The sequence below is a fragment of the Tubulanus polymorphus genome, chromosome 7 (assembly GCF_964204645.1).
Source record: "Tubulanus polymorphus chromosome 7, tnTubPoly1.2, whole genome shotgun sequence".
NCBI lineage: Eukaryota > Metazoa > Nemertea > Palaeonemertea > Tubulaniformes > Tubulanidae > Tubulanus > Tubulanus polymorphus.
The window spans coordinates 18,773,494-18,795,315 of NC_134031.1; the positions used below are offsets into that span (position 1 = coordinate 18,773,494).

The 21,822-nt window shown below is 39.8% G+C and overlaps 1 protein-coding gene across 2 annotated transcripts in view; it reads right to left on the reverse strand.

Moving 5' to 3' along the window:
• The window catches only part of LOC141908027 (discoidin domain-containing receptor 2-like), a 94,184-nt gene that overhangs the window by 32,317 nt on the left and 40,045 nt on the right, over nt 1–21,822 (reverse strand). For both annotated transcript variants that reach the window (XM_074797806.1, XM_074797807.1), the window contains exon 4: nt 3,689–3,794. In XM_074797806.1, coding sequence (XP_074653907.1) covers nt 3,689–3,794 — 106 coding nt within the window. The remainder of the gene's footprint in view (nt 1–3,688; nt 3,795–21,822) is intronic.

Consider the following 21,822-nt stretch of genomic DNA (forward strand, 5'->3'; position numbering starts at 1 on the left):
AAGATTTTAATTAAATTCTACCTATGAATAGATATCGATTGAGCGTGCGGTGCATCTATAGTTGTAAACATTACAGAAATTACAGTTTCTCGCAACCTGTGAATTCCTGAAGAATAAAACACTTTGATGACTCATGATGGATCTCTCTTCGTGAGCATAACAGAATTATTGAAGGCCACGAGGCAATTTTAAAGGAATTCCATCGAGGTCGGATCCAACGATGACTTCTGACCACAGTACCGTGATACAACTGAAAACTCCCGGTACCTTTCCAGCAAAAAAGACACTGAAAACCAATTATCCTGATCTCCATTCCCCTGAAACTGTTGTAATCTTATAGCAGCCTTTTTGGGTGTTACATAAGTTACAGTAAATAAAAATTTTTCTCCAGATGCCTTGTGTTCAATACTATTCAACAGTTCAGACGGGCAATCCGCTAGGACATGGATAGGACAAATGGCACAAAGCAGGTGGAAACAATTTTCACTTCGCTTAACAATGGCATTGATAATTCGCCCGAATTTTTTCCAATTTAAGTTGCTGAATTGGAGTTTTCCTGAGGTGAGTTAAATAAAGCGAAAAACTTTGAATGAAATTATGCTACCACACGTATGAAATGTCTTGGAAGATAAGAAACTGATATCTCTCAACAGTAAAACGTATCGATGAAGATTGTTTGGATGGTGCTGCCATCTACATTCAAGGACACAACAGTTCTAGCTAGCTGAGTGATGATATATACTCGTTGCAGTAACCACGGAATGTCGAGAAGTACGGGGATTTCAGTAAATATTGATATCTAATAAGACATCAGGCAACATACAGAATACACATTCAGACTACAGTAAAAAAACCGAGCACCCTAGAAATATATTCACAGCAGCGCCGAGCAAGAGAGTTATTATTAAAACTGTAAACGAAGAGAGACTACGTTACGTATAGAACTAACATGTTATCTTTACATTTAATACCAGTTTCAATGATTAAAAACGTTCTTCCAACCGTCATTGTCTCATACATACTCAATCCATATCCCTGATAACTATCCCTTCTCTCCGTCCCCTGCATCAAACTCAGCTTATGAAGTTTTCCTTTTTATATATACATAGTCTTCAACCTGAACTGCTTCTTTCGCCGTGCTGGGCCCTTTATCAAGTGGTCCACGTATCAGTCCCGACCTTTTTACTACCAGGCCTACCAACTACAACTTCTATTTCACTATGTCCCCATCTGAACTTCATTAATAAATGCAACACCTTCCAAGTCATCCATAGAGCTCTAATTCAGAGTATACGCCCCTTCAAACTCTGTATCAGTCACATGTCAACCCTCTCTACCTCCCTATCCCTATCTCTCTCATTCTCCTGTCACCCCTGCTGTCTATCTATCTCATTCTCCTGTCACCCCTGCTGTCTATCTCTCTCATTCTCCTGTCACCCCACCCCCTCTGCTCTCATTCTGTATCACTCTTCCAGGTGAACAGTTCACATCATTGTACAGCCCGATATAGTCATTAGTAGTTGATCATGTTGAGTGTAGACGTCCAGACATTGAGGCTCCAGATAAATTGAAGTAAATCTGCAGCGTTGGCTCAGCTCGGCTCGAGCCGAGTCTTTATTGCCTGTTGCTCTGGGAACAAGTGGTTACACATCGTTCACTGTTTCCAATGAAATCAATCGATCATTTTTTGTCTATTTATCGGACGGTTAAACGGTTTCTATCATCGGTGATTCAACATGATTCTAGTCCGTTCACCGTACCTCTAGTCCATTCACAGTCTGTCCAGTCCGCTCACCATCTCTGTAGTCCCCTCTTCAATCAGTCAGCCCAGTCCCTGGGTTTAATTTAACTATATGTCAAGCTTCATCAAAGGATTTTAGCTTATAACAGTTAAAACATCAATTGCAAAACATTTTTTGTGAAACTATATCCTGGATCCAGTGCCATAGTTGAGGGTTGATCTGGCTCTTGTAACGAAGTAACCTTTTCAACATCACTCGAAATTATGTGCTGAACCAGGCAGAGTTTATCACATTTTAGCAGACAGAAATACAGCGATATGTAATATTGCTGTGATGCAAACAGGTTCTACAGTATTTAGAGCGTAATAACACTCACTCTACGCATCATTGCAATTCAACAGTTGTTTCGAATTATTCATTTTCACATCTACTCGCTACCCAGGAGAGAAGCAGAGTAGTACGAGACTCAGAGAGAGAGAGGAGTGGTTCAGTGGGACTGAAACATACACTCTACTGAGAATATTCATTCAGGAAAATTAATTTACGATTTGAACTGAACACAATGGATCAACAAGCTGCAAATATACATCAAAATACCGGCAACCCTGGCGCGCAGAATATAGATAGCCCGTCTAAAAGGCAAGGCTGAATAATTTGACTACGAAATATCAAAATTGCGTCGTAAAAATTTAGATAGTTTGTAGTAAGTCTGTGAGTAATAATGCTCCCGTAAAACACTCCCTTCTCTCTCAGCCTAGAATCCAATTCCACCGTTAGTTTATATTAAAAAAATTGAGAAAAACGACCAAAATTGACAACATTACGACGAAAGCTTCAATTTTGTAGTCGGAAAATAAATGCTGTAAATGTCGTAAAAACCGTGACGTTCTCATCAATATTATCGCTATCAATCTAAAGCTATCGACTCGGGTCTAATGGCAGCGCGGCATCAAATACCGATCTCTGAAACATCGGTTTCCAGTTGGAATTCCAGAGTTTTATCTCCACTACATCTTTACGAACGAGCGATTCAAATTTCTCGAAGTTATCACTAAAATCTCGCTTGCCCGGTTCGACGATCATATTCTTTCATAAACCGGAAATTTCCATATTTCCACGAAATCCTAACGATAATGAACTCCGGCTAAATCAGTAGAGGCTTACGCTTACGACCGAGCTCCTGAGCGCCGTGAAGTTCAAGGTCGTGTACAATTATGAGATGTGTTCGTTCAGTCAATAATGGATCATTAACAACTCGGTGAGCTGTGTACAGATAAAATGAACATCGATTTTTCCATCCATCGCTGTAAGCTCGTTCGGAGGAGAACGTTTTATACCGGTGTTCGTCGAGTACTCGCTGTAGGTATTAAATCACTATCTAACAGGGCATTACTACAACTACTATACCAACACTGCACCTCAGAGAAACTGAACATCTAAACCCCTGAGACACTGAACATCTAAACCCCGAAAAAACCAATATCCGCATATCCCGCAAAAACCCAACAGCTACACCTCAGGAAACCCAACAGCTACACCTCAGGAAACCCAACAGCTACACCTCAGGAAACCCATCAGCTACACCTCAGGAAACCCAACAGCTATACCTCAGGAAACCCAACAGCTACATCTGGAAACCCAACAGCTACACCTCAGGAAACCCAACAGCTACACCTCAGGAAACCCAACAGTGCCTTAAAAGTGCTTTTCTTCGCTTGTGTGAATTTTACTTAGGAAAAAGCACTGGGCTTTTTGTTCAATAAAGGCACATAACAAGTGGCTCACTTTTTGCAATTTTGGTAATAACCCCGCACAAAATTGCTCTTTTGACTAGGATTGGATCGACCCTCGGAAAATCCTGGCCGTGGGCCTGAATAAAGATTTAAGACACCTTAGTCCCCGAAACAACTGACAATCGGACAACTACAGATTAACTCGATGCTTACCTTGCGTTAGATGGACCAACACTGGCGTCATCGTACGAACTACTCGACGTGATCGCCTCATCGGGAATCTCATGACTCTGCATGCCGAGCGCGGTCCTACATTGTGCTGTAAAAACAGAATAGAATAAACAATATCTAAAACTTGAAGAAGATGAAGAATATTAAACGGATATTACAATAAAACAGGTATTTTCTATCAGTTAATGGTATTATAGATTTGGTACAGGACTTTGGTACAGGGCAGCTGGGCTCATGTTAGGGATAATGGGCAGCTGGGCTCGTGTCAGAAATGCCAGGCTGCTGGGCTTGTGTCAGAAATGCCGGGCTGCTGGGCTTGTGTCAGAAATGCCGGGCTGCTGGGCTCGTGTCAGAGATGGCAGGCTGTCTGGATCATTGAATATGTCATGATGTTTAATTGCACACATCTTCCTGTCCTGTGACTCACATTAACTGCTCAGGTGAGAGTAGAGAGGAGCGGACTGATAGCGCCGAGGAACAAAAGACATCCGGATAAATGAGGAATGTATCTAATTAATCAAATGAAACGCAAGATGTGTGAGTTCGCCATGTGTATATAAACAAGGCTAATAGAACATAACGGAACTGCATGCGACATTGAGTCACAACGAGAACGAGTCTTCCTCGTCAGTGTCTGCCTCATACATGTCCTCCTCGTCAGTATCTGTCTCCTGCGTGACGATACACCCGTTTGACATATGCCTCCGTTCTCAAATTTCAACGTTTTGCTAATTGTGTTTCGTTCATGTGTCATTTGATTTCCGGTGATTGTTTTCCGGTGAGGTGGACAATAGAACGATACAGTTACTCTCTCTCCTCTCTCTCTCTTCTCTCTCCCTCCTGTCTCTCTCCCAGTCACGCTATATCATTGATCTTCCTCCATCGCATCAGAGTTCATGAACTGAACATCACGAACTGTTCATGACTCTAACTTTTAAAATGCTTTACAGGGAATATTTCACCTAGTCCGATGAGTGTTTGAGAGGGGGTTGAGAATTTGCCGGCTTGCCCCCTTTTATTTCATCAAAATGGTTGATACTGCTCATACTATGAATACTCATAATTTACTCCCAAAAAAAATACTCAGTGGCAAATCTTAACAGCATCCAGAAGTTCAGTAAAATGTATCCATATTTAAAGCGTTGACCGAAAGCATTGATTTACTGTGCATTGATCCTTCATAAGCAAAGAAACTAGTTCACTTTTTTTCATTTATTTCGCAACACCTTATAGTTCATCGCTATAAATAGACCGAGGCACATTTAGAAATCAGCGAACTCTTGTCTAAATCAATTACAATTAACAACATCTAACAAACGCATCCGAACGTAAACAACTCTTTAGATTAACTGTGTCTCCGAGTAGGTTGGTAACCTTTAAAACTAGACCTTCAATTTATCGGGTTTTATCCTGTTGATTACGCTATGATAACATTTTCAGGCCATTCAGACGATAAAAACGCGATAAAAAATCTCACATCCAGCGGCTCCAAAAACAACTACTGCGGCCTTGTTTGTAAATGTTTGATAAATGTTGTACTATTATTTCAAAAGGCGCTACAGTAATAGATCTGATTCCGCAGTGGAGATGTTGATAAATATTTGAACATATTGTACCCAGTGATCGTAGCTCAGATACTTAACTTTTATGAAAGCAACGGAAATTGTAAATCGCTTAAAAAACAAAACGAAGACTTTATCTTAACGAGTTCTGGACCCAGTTCTTGTCTCGAGGCCAGAAACATTTAGAAATGTGAACCGGATCCGAAATTTTCAATTATGTTTTTTCATCTAACTAACAAATTCTGTAATTTGGGACCGGTCATCCAATTCATATCGGTACTTTGATTTCTGATTTCTAAACAAAGAGAATGGACTAATCTAACTCACAAGGGTTATTCAGCGAACGAATTTGGACCTGTAGCCCTAGTTTATCCACAAGTTTCACTTCCATAGATCGGAGTTACATTTGACTCTCTGCAAGTTTGAAGTTCATTTCTTAATATCAGTCTCAGGTTTTACAAAGATTTCTTCATCGTTTAAGTTTCAGTTAATTTCAAGTGATTATATGAGTGAATCCTTGTCACCGTGCCGGGACTGGATCCCGAGCGTTCAAACTGTTCTAAACCTCTTTCATTTCATCATTCATAATTAATCGATTTATTATTTTTTTTTGTGCTACAGCTCCGCCCGGCGATCGGGATGATTATCTTATCTGAAATTCCATTCATCAGAAACGGCGTCGTCAACGATTACAGCACCGTCGCCATTGACAACGCGAATAACACAACATCTTTACTTCAACATATTTTTGTCAACATCATGTTTTCGTTTCGGGAATTACTTGATGAACAGTGCAGAGTATTTCTCAACATGACATTTTTCCATCAAAAACAGATCTATCAAACTCTAAGTTTGAGACCGAAAATTCTCTAGTTGAAAAAGCTAAAGCTATAAGAGATTACTAAGCATTATTAAAGCTGAAACCTAAGACATATATTCCACATAATGACTCACAGGAGATACTGAACTGAAGTCTCTATTTTACTTTTCTAATTCTAATATATTCTCAGTATTTTATCATAAGGGATCATTCATTTATTACGTACGCATAAAATTTGAATTTTTCAACCCCCCTCCACCTCTGTACGCAAAATCGGCCATTTTTTCATATACATTAAGCATTACAGTACGCAATTGCACTGACCCCTCCCCCCTCCCCTAATGATTTGATTTGATTTGATTTGAACACTTTATTTTTCAAATATAATTTACAGCATAGTGTACAAAGCATAATACAAAATACAGTAAATTAGACCTGGAGGGGCCTGTAGAAACTAAGGAATAGTTTGTATAAAACAGGTTCCTCAAAAGAGAAAAGAAAAAAAGGAAAAAAAGAAGAGAAAAATGCGTACGTAATAAATGAATGATCCCTAAATAACCTTAGAGTAATCAGACTGATTACTCAAGGAATAACATACATTAAACAATTATGACACACTAGGCTGGGAAGAATGAAGAGTCCAAAACCTATCCTTGGGCTAGTTAAATGTTTCGACTATATCCTCCATATATTCATCTTCATATGTCATCCTCAAAATCCAGTATTCCTGAAGATCAGTAGAAATGTCGAATAAACTACTAAACATTTCAGACTCTTTTTTTTCTCATTGTCGGATGTCATATAAATTTTGCTTTGAACTTTATCTTTATTGTCCGTGTGACTGTGACTGGCAAGAGAAATAATTATACACGTGTATGTTCAAATACACGTTAGCGGCATCATCAGAACACAACGACCTACACGTTTCTGAAAATACTATCGATTTCCCTGTTGCGCTCCACCCACTGTATTTTCGGTGTGTCATAAGTATGATATAATCAAAATCAATTAGCGTGGGTAATTTCAAGCGTAAACATATCCGAAAACTCTCTCTCTCTCATCAAAGAGTTACCTTTACCATTTCTGAATATACAAACATACAAACAATGACTCGCGCGACGCTGCAGAAACTGAAAGTTCGACATTATTTCAGTATAAACACTGGCGGCAATAATACTCAACTACGTACACTGACTTCGCCTTTTATTCGTCTGCGAATATTTATTCATCCGAATTCGATTCAGAAATGTCAAGTGATTCTTAAAAACCAGCACCCAAACATAAACATTAATCGCTGATAGGTTTTTTTTGTCTCTTTCTAATGGCCGTATACACGAAGCAAATATTTATAATCGCGATTCATAAGATAGACTGCTGTACTCGAAAACCCACTCGGGTCAGCAATCTGTGAGACTTTGAGTGATGTAAGTATTGCAGCTAATAACATGAAACAACAGATCTTCAGATCAGACATGACCTGTCTATGTAATATACTGTAAGAGCCAGGGTAGAGAAGACTCTAGGCTTCAATAAGTTTTTATTAGTATTGTTTGTTTGTATTGTGATGAGTCAATGGAAACAGCCCCCAGTACTCTCCACATACAAGGCGTCTAAAAAACCACCAACGAGGTTCCGATTTCTTCAAGCCGTTAGAAAATAGAAGAAATCAAAACTGATCTTACGGTTTTTTAGGTATAAATTAGTTTAGAGTTTGGACTTGTTTATGATACGTATGGAGATGCGTCTAAACTGAACCTCTTCTGAACAAAGCTCTATATATATATATATCCTCAGCAAATTCCCGTAGAAAAAATTCAGACCATAAATAAGCAATTAATCTATTTTTCAATTCACTTGAGCGGTAGCGTCGTCGCTATTCGGGGTTGTATTGTCGGAGTAGGTGTTTCAATACGGGCTTTCACATACGCAATCACGCTGTACAGAATTTAAAAAAGAGAATTCTTTCTATAGAGGTTTCAAACAAACACGGATTTCTTTCTTTATCAGACGGTTTATAAACAGTTCGCGTTACGTTTACAACGAAACCCTTGTTTCTAGTTTCTATATCTGGTAATTTTTTTTCCGCAACCGAGAAGTCTCGATAAATTATGCACTAGTTTAAACCGCTTTGAAAAAGCCACTCGTTACAGCAACCGACCGAACGCAGGACTATGAAAACCAGGATTGAACTGATTGTAGAATTAGATCATCGAATCTAAGAGCCTAGAATCAGCCCTCACAATCATTCACTATTTATTCACCATTCTCGTGTGGACCATCGGTTGTTGGAAGTGTGCTGATAAAAGCCGCGAGCGATCACATGGAGACGATTTGGCCCGGGCCAAATTGGTACGGATTAATTAGAGAGCGCGTTCACACGCAAACCATTCACTCGATACTAAACAATGCTCAAACAAAGCGAAGTGGATCATTTCCGGTGCCAGTTGCAATTCAAATTTGGCCCGGGCCAAAAATGATCGTGTGATCGGGGCTAAAATGTCAAATTTTTCATGTTTACAGTTCATTTTCATTGTTGTGAAGACATGTGAAGTATGGATGTTCAGTTTGTAAATTGTCTGGTTTTTATAATTCATTTTTAATTATCAGAAGAAGTTCTGGATACATTTGCAGTATGCACGATCAAAAATTAGAAAGATGGTTTTGAAATATCGAATGTTCGAGGAGGTGCATATACATAAATTGAATCAGTATTTTGCAGTTTACAATTACACACTGAAGTAATACAAGTAACTGGTATTTTGTAATGTTGTATTCACCGCATACAGCTAGCTGTAACGTATGTTTTTATATAGCTGGTACGTATTAGCTCATTTCTGGTTTCCGATTGCAGTCTATAAGTTATCATTGCCCGCGTTAGTCTATTATAAACGCATCAACCTATGAAATTAGCTGGCTTTATGCGGTATTATCGTTGGATCATCTGCAAACATTGAAATATCAACAGCGGAGCTTCAGGAATAGACATACGCCAAATGAAACAGAATCTGGAGTGACAGTCGCTATAGACAGATATACACAGGACACTAGAGAGACATTTTTAAAAGTGCGTACCCGCCCATGGGAGGATAGGGGTCAAAAATTGATCATTTCTCTCTATTCCTATGTACATAAAGCTTAAAATTGCGTAGCTGGAGGATTTCACAAAAAAAACCCAATGAAACTATATGACGAGATTACGCCATCCATGCATTAACTTACTACCATGAACTGTCTACTATTGACTGTTTACTTGGCGACCTCTCACGTATTGTATTTGTAATGAATAGTATTTGAACATGTGTTTGAAACATTGATCATCGACAAAAAACACCTGTGCAACGCGGGAAAAAATATAGTTAATTGTATGATGAAAATTGATGCCATGTTAATTTAATTCTGACAGGAAGAGTGAAAGAGGGAGTGAGGGAGAAGAGAGAGAGAGAGGGAGAGGAGAGAGAGCAGGGAGAGAGGGCAATAGAATGCGTATAGCCTACTCTTTTATCGAAGTCCCGTCATTTTAAAACACGATCAAAAAGTTGAGTTTCAAAGACGCCAATTTTCCCAAAATAACAAGACTTCATTCGAGAACCATCTACACTTTCAATGATCCATCTTTATTCATTCCATGGCCTTCATGATAAATATACGTATAAAAAATACGTCGTTCTTCTGAATAGTAAAAACACACATCAACAAAAACAACAACGATCGTCGTGAACTTTGATTCCGATTGATTTTAGCTGCTGGTGATTTGTCGACGTATCGAACGGAAGCCGCGATTATTATTTCAAAATTCTACCCACAGATTTACACCTTTGATACTCAGTTGCCATGGTAATCGTAAAGATAGGTGAATATATTCAGAAATGTGCGTTGCTTATTTAAGAGAATATCGAAAAACCGAACTCGATATAAAAATACGTGTCAAACCAAACCGAGACACTCCAGTTCTCGGACAGGACCTGGTTCCTCAGTTCCGGGCCCAATTTTACCATCAAGGCCTAGATTTTATCTAAAACAGTTTGAGTTTGACTTTTTATATCCATTCGAACGAGTTCACAACAATAAGATAAAATCCCACTATTTACAGATTAAAAGAATTTAAAAACAAGAATTTATTTATTAAATCTAAAATATTTAAAAGACACGACGTTTCGATCTCACCCTAGAGATCATCGTCAGGTGTGGAACTGTGGAACTGGGTCCTGAACTGTGGAACTGATACAGAACTGCGGAACTGGGTCCTGAACTGCGGGATTCACAACAATGTTTTACATAAGGGACCAAAGGTTCCTAGAGTCAGAATTGAGAAAGAAAATGGAGGAACTGGGCAGCTATCACATCGGACTAAACTCTCGCATAATCAAGAGGCAGTCATCGAGTAGCAATTACTGAAGTAAAAGGAATACGACTGGCCTTTTGACAAATGGAAATAGCATGTCAATAGTGATTAGACCTCAGCAGCAGCAGCAGCCGTGAGGGCTGTCACAATCATCAGATATCATTGCGTGATGCACCAATCATTTACTTCATAGCCATAAAATTATCAATGATATCAACGTAAATATATCGAATGTTCGAAAATATCTCAAAAACTGACACGAAACTGATGAGATTCTGCTCAACTGTGAGAGGGAAGTTGTTAGAGGGAGAGGGTACAGGAAGCGAATGAGGGTAGAATGAGTGAGGAATGGATGAATAGAAGTTTATCGTAAAGTCCGGCGATGATCACGTCTTCAATAAATCGATCATCGTCACACGCAGGTTATGAAGCTGTCAATTGACCATCCGTCAGTCAATTTACACACTGTCAAAAACCGTCAAATTTCATCAGTCAATTTCCCTGTTAACATCCTATCCGTCAATGTGCTAGAGATAATCTTCAGCCAATATCAAATCAGTCAATGTAAGTTATATCGAACTCATTGGGAAAGTCGACAGTTTTTTTCATAAAGCGAAACAATCATTTTTTCGAATGTTAGAACTAAAAGGAGTCAAACTTTCTTTAACCGAGAAACTGAATCCCGAACTGTGGAACTGGATCCAGAACTGTGGAACTGATACAGAACTGTGGAACTGGGTCCTGAACTGTGGGATTGTGTCTAGAACTGTGGAACTGGGCCCTGAACTGTGGAACTGGATCCAGAACTGTGGAACTGGGCCCTGAACTGTGGAACTGGATCCAGACAGAACTGTGGAACTGGATTCAGACAGAACTGTGGAACTGGTTCCTGAACTGTGGAACTGGACCCAGACAGAACTGTGAAACTGGATTCAGACAGAACTGTGGAACTGGTTCCTGAACTGTGGAACTGGACCCAGAAAGAACTGTGGAACTGGTTCCTGAATTTTGGAATTGTGTCTAGAACTGTGGAACTGGGTGCTGAACTGTGGAACAAGTGCCGCTCTGTAGGAATCAGAAGGAAGAAACTCGTTTTTTTTGGTCTTATTCATATCGTAAACAATACATTTTCTATCAGTGCTCCACACACACACAGAGTGCTATCAATAGAGTTGATTGAGACTTCAGAGTTCTTACTACTGAAAGGATTTACCTACGACCCACCTACAACAGTATCCCAGTGCGTAGGAGTTATCGAGTACTATCTATCGACCGTGTTTTAACAACGTGAAGAGTTCCGGCCACGTTTAAATCGATATAAAAAACATATAGCAATAATCGAAGGGATAACGTCATTGCGACGCCCCCTCCCCTCATACACCCCCTCTTTTCCCCCCGGGCTCTCTCAAAGATATGATGAATGAAAAATTTTGTCGTTGCTTTCAAGATGGATTTTGAAAAGATGATATCTGTCGCCGACGCGTAATCTGAGATAATACAAGAATATCCACTTTAAATACAACCGTTTTCATTGATCACAGTTCTAATTACGTAACTACAACTTCTCAGCTACTCAACAGCCTCGTAAAAATCATCTAAAACCATCTCGTTGTTCGAATAATGAAATAAGATGTATAGGGAAAAAGAGAGGGGAGTGCAAGGAGAGAACGAGGAGTGGGCGAGAGAAGTGAGACAGTGAGGAAAAAGACAGAGAGGCTAGAGAGAGGCGAAAGAGAAAGAGTGGAGAGCAGTGGAGAGATAGAAGAGCAGAGTGGATAGAGGGAATAGACAGTGAGAGGGAGAGATGAGAGAAAGAGAATGAGAACAATGCGCAGGAAGGTAGAGATTAAAAAGAACAAAGATGGACGTATAATACGTATGATCTCCCCCCCCCCCGAATCATCATTCAACTGAACATTCCTTCATATTTCAACCTTGTCGTAATCATTTGACCAACTCAAAGGTTAAAATAACACTGTTTATCAGAAATACGTTTATTCATATGTCTTGAGAAATATCATCGCAACTGATCTTTCATAAATATATGAATAAAAACAACGTAGCTTTGAGTTCACAAATATAGCCTTGTGGGTCAATATATACACGAGAGAGGAAGAGAGAACGGAACTAGCGAGCAGCGGGTAAGACCTCTCGCAGATTGACAAACAATGTCGTGCCATGTTTGAATATTAGCTCAGGATTTGTACATGTCATTGAGACACACACACACACACACACAACCATATGACTCATTACATAAGAGAACAAGACTCTAACAGTAAGAAGGGGGTGTGGTGGTGGTGCCGGTATTTATGAATTTATTACATAAAGTTCAATACAAACATGTGGCTTATTATGTAACAGCCCTGAATGGGGAAACAACAGCTGATCTCCAGGAGTTGAAGAACAATGATCCATATTGGAGCAATATATTTCATATCTCATTGAAGCTCCTGGGGCCATGTAGTGTATATCCATGGTTCAAGAAACAGAATAATTACTTCTAGCACTTGCTTATGATGACCTTTTAATCACACTAAGCTAAATTTCATTCTGGTCCAGTGACCGATTAGAATTAAATCTTTTGGTGCTAGCCATTTTCTAGATGCTGGATTGGACTATATTGTAGTTTAAGACAACAACCCCCAGTGCCCCACTCCATCCCTCTGTTTACAAAACTGGCATGAAATGCACTATAATATCTGAGCAAACTTAATTAATATCTGCAGCTAATTCCACGAACAACAGCTTCAGAGCATTCACAGGATTTCAAATATTGACTAACTGATCCAGAGCTTACTTACTATTGAGAGACCTATTGTTTACACTATGAGCCATATAGCTATTCAACAAATTTACTCTTCAGCTGGACATCATAGCATTTACACAGGTGCCGTCTACCATAGACCCTTGTCTTAAATATACCCAGGTATACCGTGATACTTATTATCGATCTTTACTCCTTTATAATGAATGAATTTTCATTTTCACACGCGTCACAATTATGCCAAGCGAACGTATGAAAAACATAGATCTCAACAAAGATACGTTTCCCGCCTCAACGACACAGTTAGACAAGATTACGTATTTCTTCTGAGCAAATTATTATTGATCCAAATTTCAACTGTAAATACGACTCCGCAGTCGACTCTGGCGAGCAAGGATCCACCAGGTGTCGCTAGTGTGTATTAGGACACCTATTTCTTCTAAGGTCCAATTGCAATCTATCCTTAATTTCTCAAATTCTTTAAGGGGAGGCTAAAAATCTAGTATATATTCTAGTTATTAGAAAATTAACTAAATTTTGATTAAATTGTCCCACTGTCACACGCGCCATCTGGTGGGATAGCTGATGTAGCACGGGCTCGTCGTTTTATGTACCATAAACAGGAAGGACATTTCTGAAATGTTTTTGTCAGGTAATTTGTATATTTAGATTATTGGCAAATAAACGAACAGAGCTCGACTACAAAAGCATCAATAATTCATGAATCTCGAACTGAACCGGGGGTAACAAGAGACCCCTTCAACCCGTCACAACAAAAACCTCTCATATCAAATTCAAATTTTCATAAATCAACATTAGTCTAATGGAGACATTGTTTGTCCTTATGAATTGTATACAGGCAACAAAGACTGGGTTGTAATACAAGCTGAAATTTTTAAATACTATAAAAACGCTTTGAATCCCTGCAGCTATATTGATGGGGACTCAGGATGGATGCTTTACCGATGGCGATGTAACTCAAACTGACATTCATGGCAGAAATATAGTGAGTGCAGGATAGATTCAGGGCCCAGATACAGTCATCATTATAGTTCAAAGGTGGCTTTAAATCTAAGACCCGTAGAACTATAGATGATCAGACTGGTCTTAAATGAAAGCCCTCACTGTACTATACCTCAGTTAAAGTTAAAGATTGCTTCCGAACCAAAATGAACTTTTTTTCTAAGCCAAGACTGTGTCCAGGGCACGAGAGACAATTCATCATAACAATCAATGATTCTTGATAATGTAGTGGACCATGTAATGTAACAAAGAATTTTAGTGGTTCTGAAAATCTCTTCCTTATAACCAGATACCTATATACATGTAATCAGAACTAATTCGGAAAAAAATCACCCACATTTTGGAACTGAGTCCAGGATCTGGTTGTGTCAACTGGAGGTTGAGCACACTTAAACCAATCAGCGCTTAAAACAACTGATTCGGATTTCGTAGGACTATTGTTGAAGTATTCTCAGCCTGTTTATAATCCAGTGATTATAATCTCTATAAGATCAATGCTAATATTTGCTGTAAGAAGCCAATATTCGCTCAGTCGTGCGTCAGGGAGAGAGAGAGAGAGAGAGAGAGAGAGAGAGAGAGAGAGAGAGAGAGAGAGAGAGAGAGAGAGAGAGAGAGAGAGAGAGAGAGAGAGAGAGAGAGAGAAGAGAGAGGGAGGGAGGGAGAGAGGGAGGGAGGGAGGGAGGGAGGGAGGGAGGGAGGGAGGGAGGAGAGAGAGAGAGAGAGAGAGAGAGAGAGAGAGAGAGAGAGAGAGAGAGAGAGAGAGAGAGAGAGAGAGAGAGAGAGAGAGAGAGAGAGAGAGGGAGGGAGAGAGAGAGAGTTACCTTGGTAATAGCTGGCGATAGTTGTTGATTGACCTAACACTGTCACATATACAATTAAATTCATATTCCATATTTCTACATAATCGATTGAATGTTACTTGATATGAAATCGACCCTGAACGCAACTGATGAAACCATTTCAGGACCATCAACACGAACTTGTTAACCTTACAAAACCACGTGCCTAGAACTAAAACACTAAACTCAAACCCAGGGAAGCTAAAACTTCTAACGCCTATAAAACTGGCTCTTGGACTTTCTAACTAACCATGATTTCAACTACTCTTAATACATATGGATATAATCTAAGAAACAATGCTCTATGACAACCGATAACAATAGCTTAGAACGACAGACATAGCCTGAAGCTCATCAACGGTTATAGCAGGTATGACTCACTGAGTACTGAGAGGGAGGGATATTATAGTGTGGAGATAAGGTAAGGTAAAGAGACGATACCGGAGTGAGATAGAGGAGGGAGAGAGCAGAGCAAAGGCAGATGGGCTGAGGGATTCAGAAGAGAACGTAAGGGAGAAAGAGAAAAAATTGGAGAAGGTAGATATGGAGAGATGAGAGAAGGGAGGGAGTTGAGGCAGTGTGAGGATATGAGAGGTAGGCGAAGAGAGGTGACACAGAGTAAGAACACCTGAGCATGATGCATTTGTTATGTAGAGTTGTATAGATTATTGGTGATGCAGTAGTTCACTATGGTGCGGTCTCCGCTACTCCACGCGTTCGCTCTCGGTGCGGTGTATCACGGTAAATTGATCATCGCGCACGTCTTGGCGACTGCGGTAAAGAGCGCTGTCGCGAGATCGGTGTCAGGTGAAGGAAATGCATGATTTATACAACGATAGAAAATGGCAAAGTCTGTCAATACAAGCGAATAGAAGTCAATAGATCAATGACCAGGTGAATGAACACAGAGGGTAGAGAGTAGAGACAGGCAGCAAAAATACCAGTCATTCTAGAGAAAAAACAGACATATCAGCTTCCTTTTATAGAGATGACAGAAAAACATGCTGGAATCAACGTGGAACAAAACTATGGAACTGGATCCACGGTCAGATTAAACCCACACAACTGTGGAATGACAAATTAAACCCATACAATGGTGGAACTGTGTCCAGAGACAAATCAAACCTACACAACCTGTGAAACTGGGTCTACGCTCACACAACTGTGTAGCACTGACTGCTGGCCCTAAACTGATTTGCTATACTCTACTCTCCCCTGAGAGTTAACTGCTATAAAAGCAGGGACAAAAGATAACCAACATCTCTCAATGAGAAATACTGATTTTATCCAGGTATCCGGCAGTAACAACTTATCAGTTATCAGCGCCAGAAATCCTGTTTACAGCCCTTGATATTTTTATCTCTTTGCACAGAATAAACAGTGCTGCAAACAAGTGTAGTACTGGAGTACCTGTCACTGGGTACCGCAATCAAACTGTGCAATCGGTTCTTTTTTTACAGGGACTCGTGATGTAATTATTTATGCGACTGTTAAACAAATGGAGGCGAAACAGAGATCTCCGGTTGTGACAGACAGCGGTCGTCACGCAACGACGTCCATAGCAACGTAACAAGACACACAGGATTATGGCAGGCAGCACCATTTCAGTCTCTCGGCAGGCGATAAAAATTAATAACTTCTCCATAGCAGTAGCAGCAGCAGCAGCAGCAGCAGCAGCAGCAGCAGCAGCAGCAGCAGCAATGTGAACATAAATTCCCTGTCCAACATTTACATTTATTAACATAAAAACCTCGTTTGAAACCTTTTCCAACTTTATATGATTACTGAGAAAAAATTGGTTTGAGTTGATGTAGGGTATAAAATACCTGTATACAGCGGAAGCTTGTTACAACAAACTTCAGGACACAGTTCCACAGTTGTGAGTTAGAGTTAACTCCGAGTTAAAGTTAGTTCATTTTCAATGTTTTAACCCAGGGTCAAATCTAAACTCAGAACTGTGGAACTGGACCAAGGAGACCAGAAAATCTGTAAACTTTCCAACTAGGTCAATCACCATGGCTCGGTGGTCTAGCGGTTAGCATGTAGGGCTTGAGTGCAGGGGGCCTAGGGTCAAGTCCCGAAAAGGGTAAGGAAGAGGGCGAGAGAGTATAAGCATGGGGAGTTTACCCACCGAACTGTGGAACCCGCGCCCTGAATACAACCAATCATTCATGTTTGTTATAACGAGGTTCCACTCTATTCAAATCAAGCATGGCAACGACCAGGAGTTTCCAAGTTTCATTTCGATTCAGACAATAATTTCCCAACTCAATTTTTGTAGAAAAATAGATTACAATACAAACCGCAACGTTAAAAACCTATTACGACTCAACCTACGATTAAGACGCCAATTTTGGATTTCATTAAGGACAAATTTACGAATAAAACCCAAATTTTCCGGTAGAATTAGATACAATACAAACCACAACATCAAAAACCTTTTACGACCAAACCTCAGATTAAAAGACGAAATCAGAAAACTTTTTTTCGAATAATGACGGACCATTTTTTTCGACGGTTCTTAATCATCCGATGACAAATCAGTCTTTTATATACAAACCACTCAGACCACTCCCGCGTACGCGCGAGTGGAGCCACTCACACGGCGAGGGGTCTCCCGGAAATCAGCCATTTATTAATAACAACAATAATATTTTTATATTCGCTACCGAGAAAAAGACGTTAATCTTCGAGATAAACGAACAAGAAACAACCGCGGAATAAACCGTGCTCTTTTTCCGGTCTTTTGTCGACGATAAATTCGGGCGTTTAATACGGAATAGTTTTCACCCGTACAATAGACGAATAAATGCTGTTAATGAGGAAATCGTTTATTATCAGATAATTATCACAGAACTCCGGGCTACGTATAATTATACATTATATATGTAGCTTACCAGTACATCAGTGATATAAACCCAGGTCTCTATATACATGTGTTTTTATTGAGAGTAATTAGTAACGCTTATTCCTCGCCCCTCCTCACATATTTCATATATAGGCGTCATTTACAGGAAAAACGTTTTCCTCAAATTGTTACCCAATAATAACAGTATTAAACACTGATTCTCTCCTTTCCTGGTTCAGGTGTTTTATGGTAGGTATCCAACTGATTGCAGCTAATTTTGACACCGCAACTGTGGAATTGAGTCAAATCAAATCCACACAACTGGGAAACTGGATCCAGATTCAAATTAAACCCACATAACTGTGGAAACTGGGTTCAGAGTCAAGTTAAACCTACAAAACTGCAGAGTCCAGGGAACATGACCATTATCGCTATATTCACAAAACTGTCAGGCTTCGTCTGAAGGTTTGAACTTGTGTATGAGTACATGTGGCAGACTTCAAGAACAAATCAATGAATAGCCAATAGTCTTCAGCTCGAAGTCTTCAAGTTGAGGAGTCCTGCTGAGCGCGAACAACTAACTCAAAACCCGAGAAGGCTTTAAAAGGCAGAATAAGAGCAGGGTGAGAGCAGGCCCCTGTCAACTCTTTAACGGACAATAGTTCCCATTAATAAAAAAAAAATGTCGCGGATCTATAAATAGCAATCCTTACGTTTCGATCCCTCGAGCTACGGAAAATTATACTTGACAAGACACTGACTGTGTAGTTCACAGACAATGTCTGTCAGACAGCAGACGAGCGTCTCATAACCAACTGTTTTGTATCTTGTTGTTACAGATGTCAACGAATCCTTACACAAAGGACGATAGTTCAGTTATTTTTTAGTAGACAAGTGCTGTATGACGGCATATTGTGAGAGAGGGAGGAGGGAGGGAGCGAGGAGAGAGGGAGGGAAAGGGTGAGGGAGAGAAGGAGGAGAGGGACCCCACCCTAATCCATTGTATATGTATGTATGCACGTATACTAATCATAGACGCCGAAAACCGATATAAAAAAAAAACATCATAAATAGTTATTCACATATCTCATACTCAGACCGTCGGAATTCTATCGAACAAAGCTTCTGGAATACTTATAATATATGAGCAAAGATTAGACCGGAATAAATTCGTCACAAACGAATTACTCCGATCCGGAGTACGAGGCATAAAAATGTCCTATACAACGCAGACAATATTGACACTATACACATCAGGGGGATAGAGACATAAAGGAATTGGTGGTTTTATCGCCCGACTGTCGATCGATTCTAGTCGTCTCGGTGTTTACTTGATTTTTGGAATGTGGCCACTGTCATCGTTCATATACGAAGTACAAACATACAAAGATATATAACGTCTGTATATGAATATATGATATTATCGCGCACACGCTCTCGGCTTGCGGTAATCCAAAAGTCAAATCATTGAAAAACCCGACCTAAACCGGTTGTTAATTCTATTTGATCGGTTCGGTTTTATTGCCACGAAGCGAATTCCGAAGAAATGAAGAATTGATATTTAACCCTCTCAAGCTGAGATTTTGATCGGGGGGGGGGGGGGAATTGGGGGGGGGGGCGGCGGCGAAATCTGTATACATTATATATATAAGCACATACACAACAGTTCCATTAAGTCATTGAATGTCATGTTTTCAACTTGGATTTCAGGACATTGTTAACTGAAATTCTAATGTCTTCTGAATAAATAAATTTGTCTATGCGTTGGCTTTATTCCTATTCAGACGCCGATAGCTCTTGACCCACAACTTCAATACATCCCGGCTCTCCTGCTATACCACTATACTCCACAATGACAACAAGACATAGACATTTCGGGAAAAAGTCCACGCTTGGCAGCGTGGCTGGTTGTTGTGGCTTGTTGTTGCCCGGGTGTAAACACAATTAAGAACAAACATACTTTTACCCACATGTTGGCTTATTCTAGTGAATGCATGTTGATTATATTTGGCCATCTCGAGTGTTTGTCCAGTTTTCTAAAAGATGCATAAGCTTGTGAGGTGACTTGAAACACCGAACACAGTTGGGCCTTCTGTCAACACATCAGCTTACGATCAGTCTCACTGGAGGGACCGATGCACTGGAGTCATTTCTACCATACCACAGCCCAGTTGACTGAAGTCCAAAAAGGGTCTTAAATCTAAAGCTTACATTGACTTTATGGTCTAAGACTGGTCTGGAATCTAAGCGATGACCATGCAACCTTGGAGTAATCAGAGTAGATTACTCCAAGATGCAACTGACCTCAAAAACAGTCTGAACCTCGAAATATTCAAATCTGCTAGACTTTCATAATTGAGGGTATCTGTTACTGCAGTGTATACTGGCTACCGTAAAAATATTGATTAAATATCATCCGTTATTTCAAAACGTAAATTTTCAACTAACTCGTAACAAAGGTTTAAAAATTCCGACAAAAATGTCATTGTTTCAGTAAATAATGACGGCACACGACGCCGACAATAATTGAAATATCCAGCATCAGTTCATGTAACATTATTTCATTTATTCTAAAAAAATCCGATAAAACTCAAACTAACAATTGTCGATTTACAAGAGCCTCTCGAAAACGGTGCATCCAACGAACAACGCCGACGCCTCGTCTCGCCGAGTGTCTCTTCATGAGAGGCAATTTATGAATATTTGCTAATGAAATCATTTCGATGCTGGCGATAATTATATGTAAATTTGACTGCGAATCTCATCAGCAAAAACATTCGCATTCCTGAAACTGAGCCGTTGAATTTTTCGCAGCAGTTGTAGATTTTGTATTGTGCGTGAGATTTAACTACTACCGCAGTTATGATTAGTAATTGCAATGAAGACCCTCTCAAAAAAAGTTGTTTTTCTAATTCAGAAATTGTGATGAAAATATGGACTGAAATTTTTTTTTAATTCAAATTTATTTTTGCTGAATTCTCGGAGGTGGGTCCGTACTCAATAATTAAAAAAGGCCTAACATAGCATGTCGCTGTTCCCTATGATCTTCGACCAATCGAACCTGGATAACATTTATGAAGCTTGTATCGCGACGAATGTGGAGATCACTAAATAGTGGAAATTGACGGAAATTCATCATAATTAACGCGATAAATAGCATTTGTCCGAAACTGTCAGTTACTCCACGGTTGGTCCTCAGTAGATAGGTACAGAAAGGAAAGCGTTCAGAACTCTTCCGCGTTCGCTCGTAATTTCATACAATTAAAATTACAATAGTACTTGAAAAAGATTATTCTTTATTGCCTGACAACGCATATTCAGTAAATACGGCCGCGTTGACGTAGGTCCGGACGCCTTTTACAAACGCGCGCACGTTTACGAGATATAATTCCATTTTGACGGATGATGGAACCTCATAAGCGCGCGTAGTGACTAGAGACATGAGTTCAGAATCACACGTTATAACAATAAAACTGCACTGAACAGCCTCAACCGACACACGCTCTCAACGCGCCCTCAACGCGCCCTCAACGCGGCCATCTTTCAATTCACTGATTATATGATTATTTATTAATCAGTTGATCTCTGCGTCGAACATCTATAAACTGCAGAGCTCAACGCCACGATCGCATGAGTGTTTTAGGCCCATGGAGAAACCAATGTGGAACTGGTTTCTGCCAAAATGTTTAAGATTCAACGAGCAACATCCAAACCTCATTGTCTAGAACAACATTTGCATTACATTTGTACCTTGAATAGAATTGTAATAGCAGAGACTGCAGTATCGAAATAAAGGGTTAATCATTATTTTTCGCGTCGCTAAAAATTGCGCGAATTGCTACAAAAAACCCGCAGCTTGTTCAATACTCGCGTCGCGGTAAAAAAGTGTAATAAACAGAAGGTGTAGTAGAGACT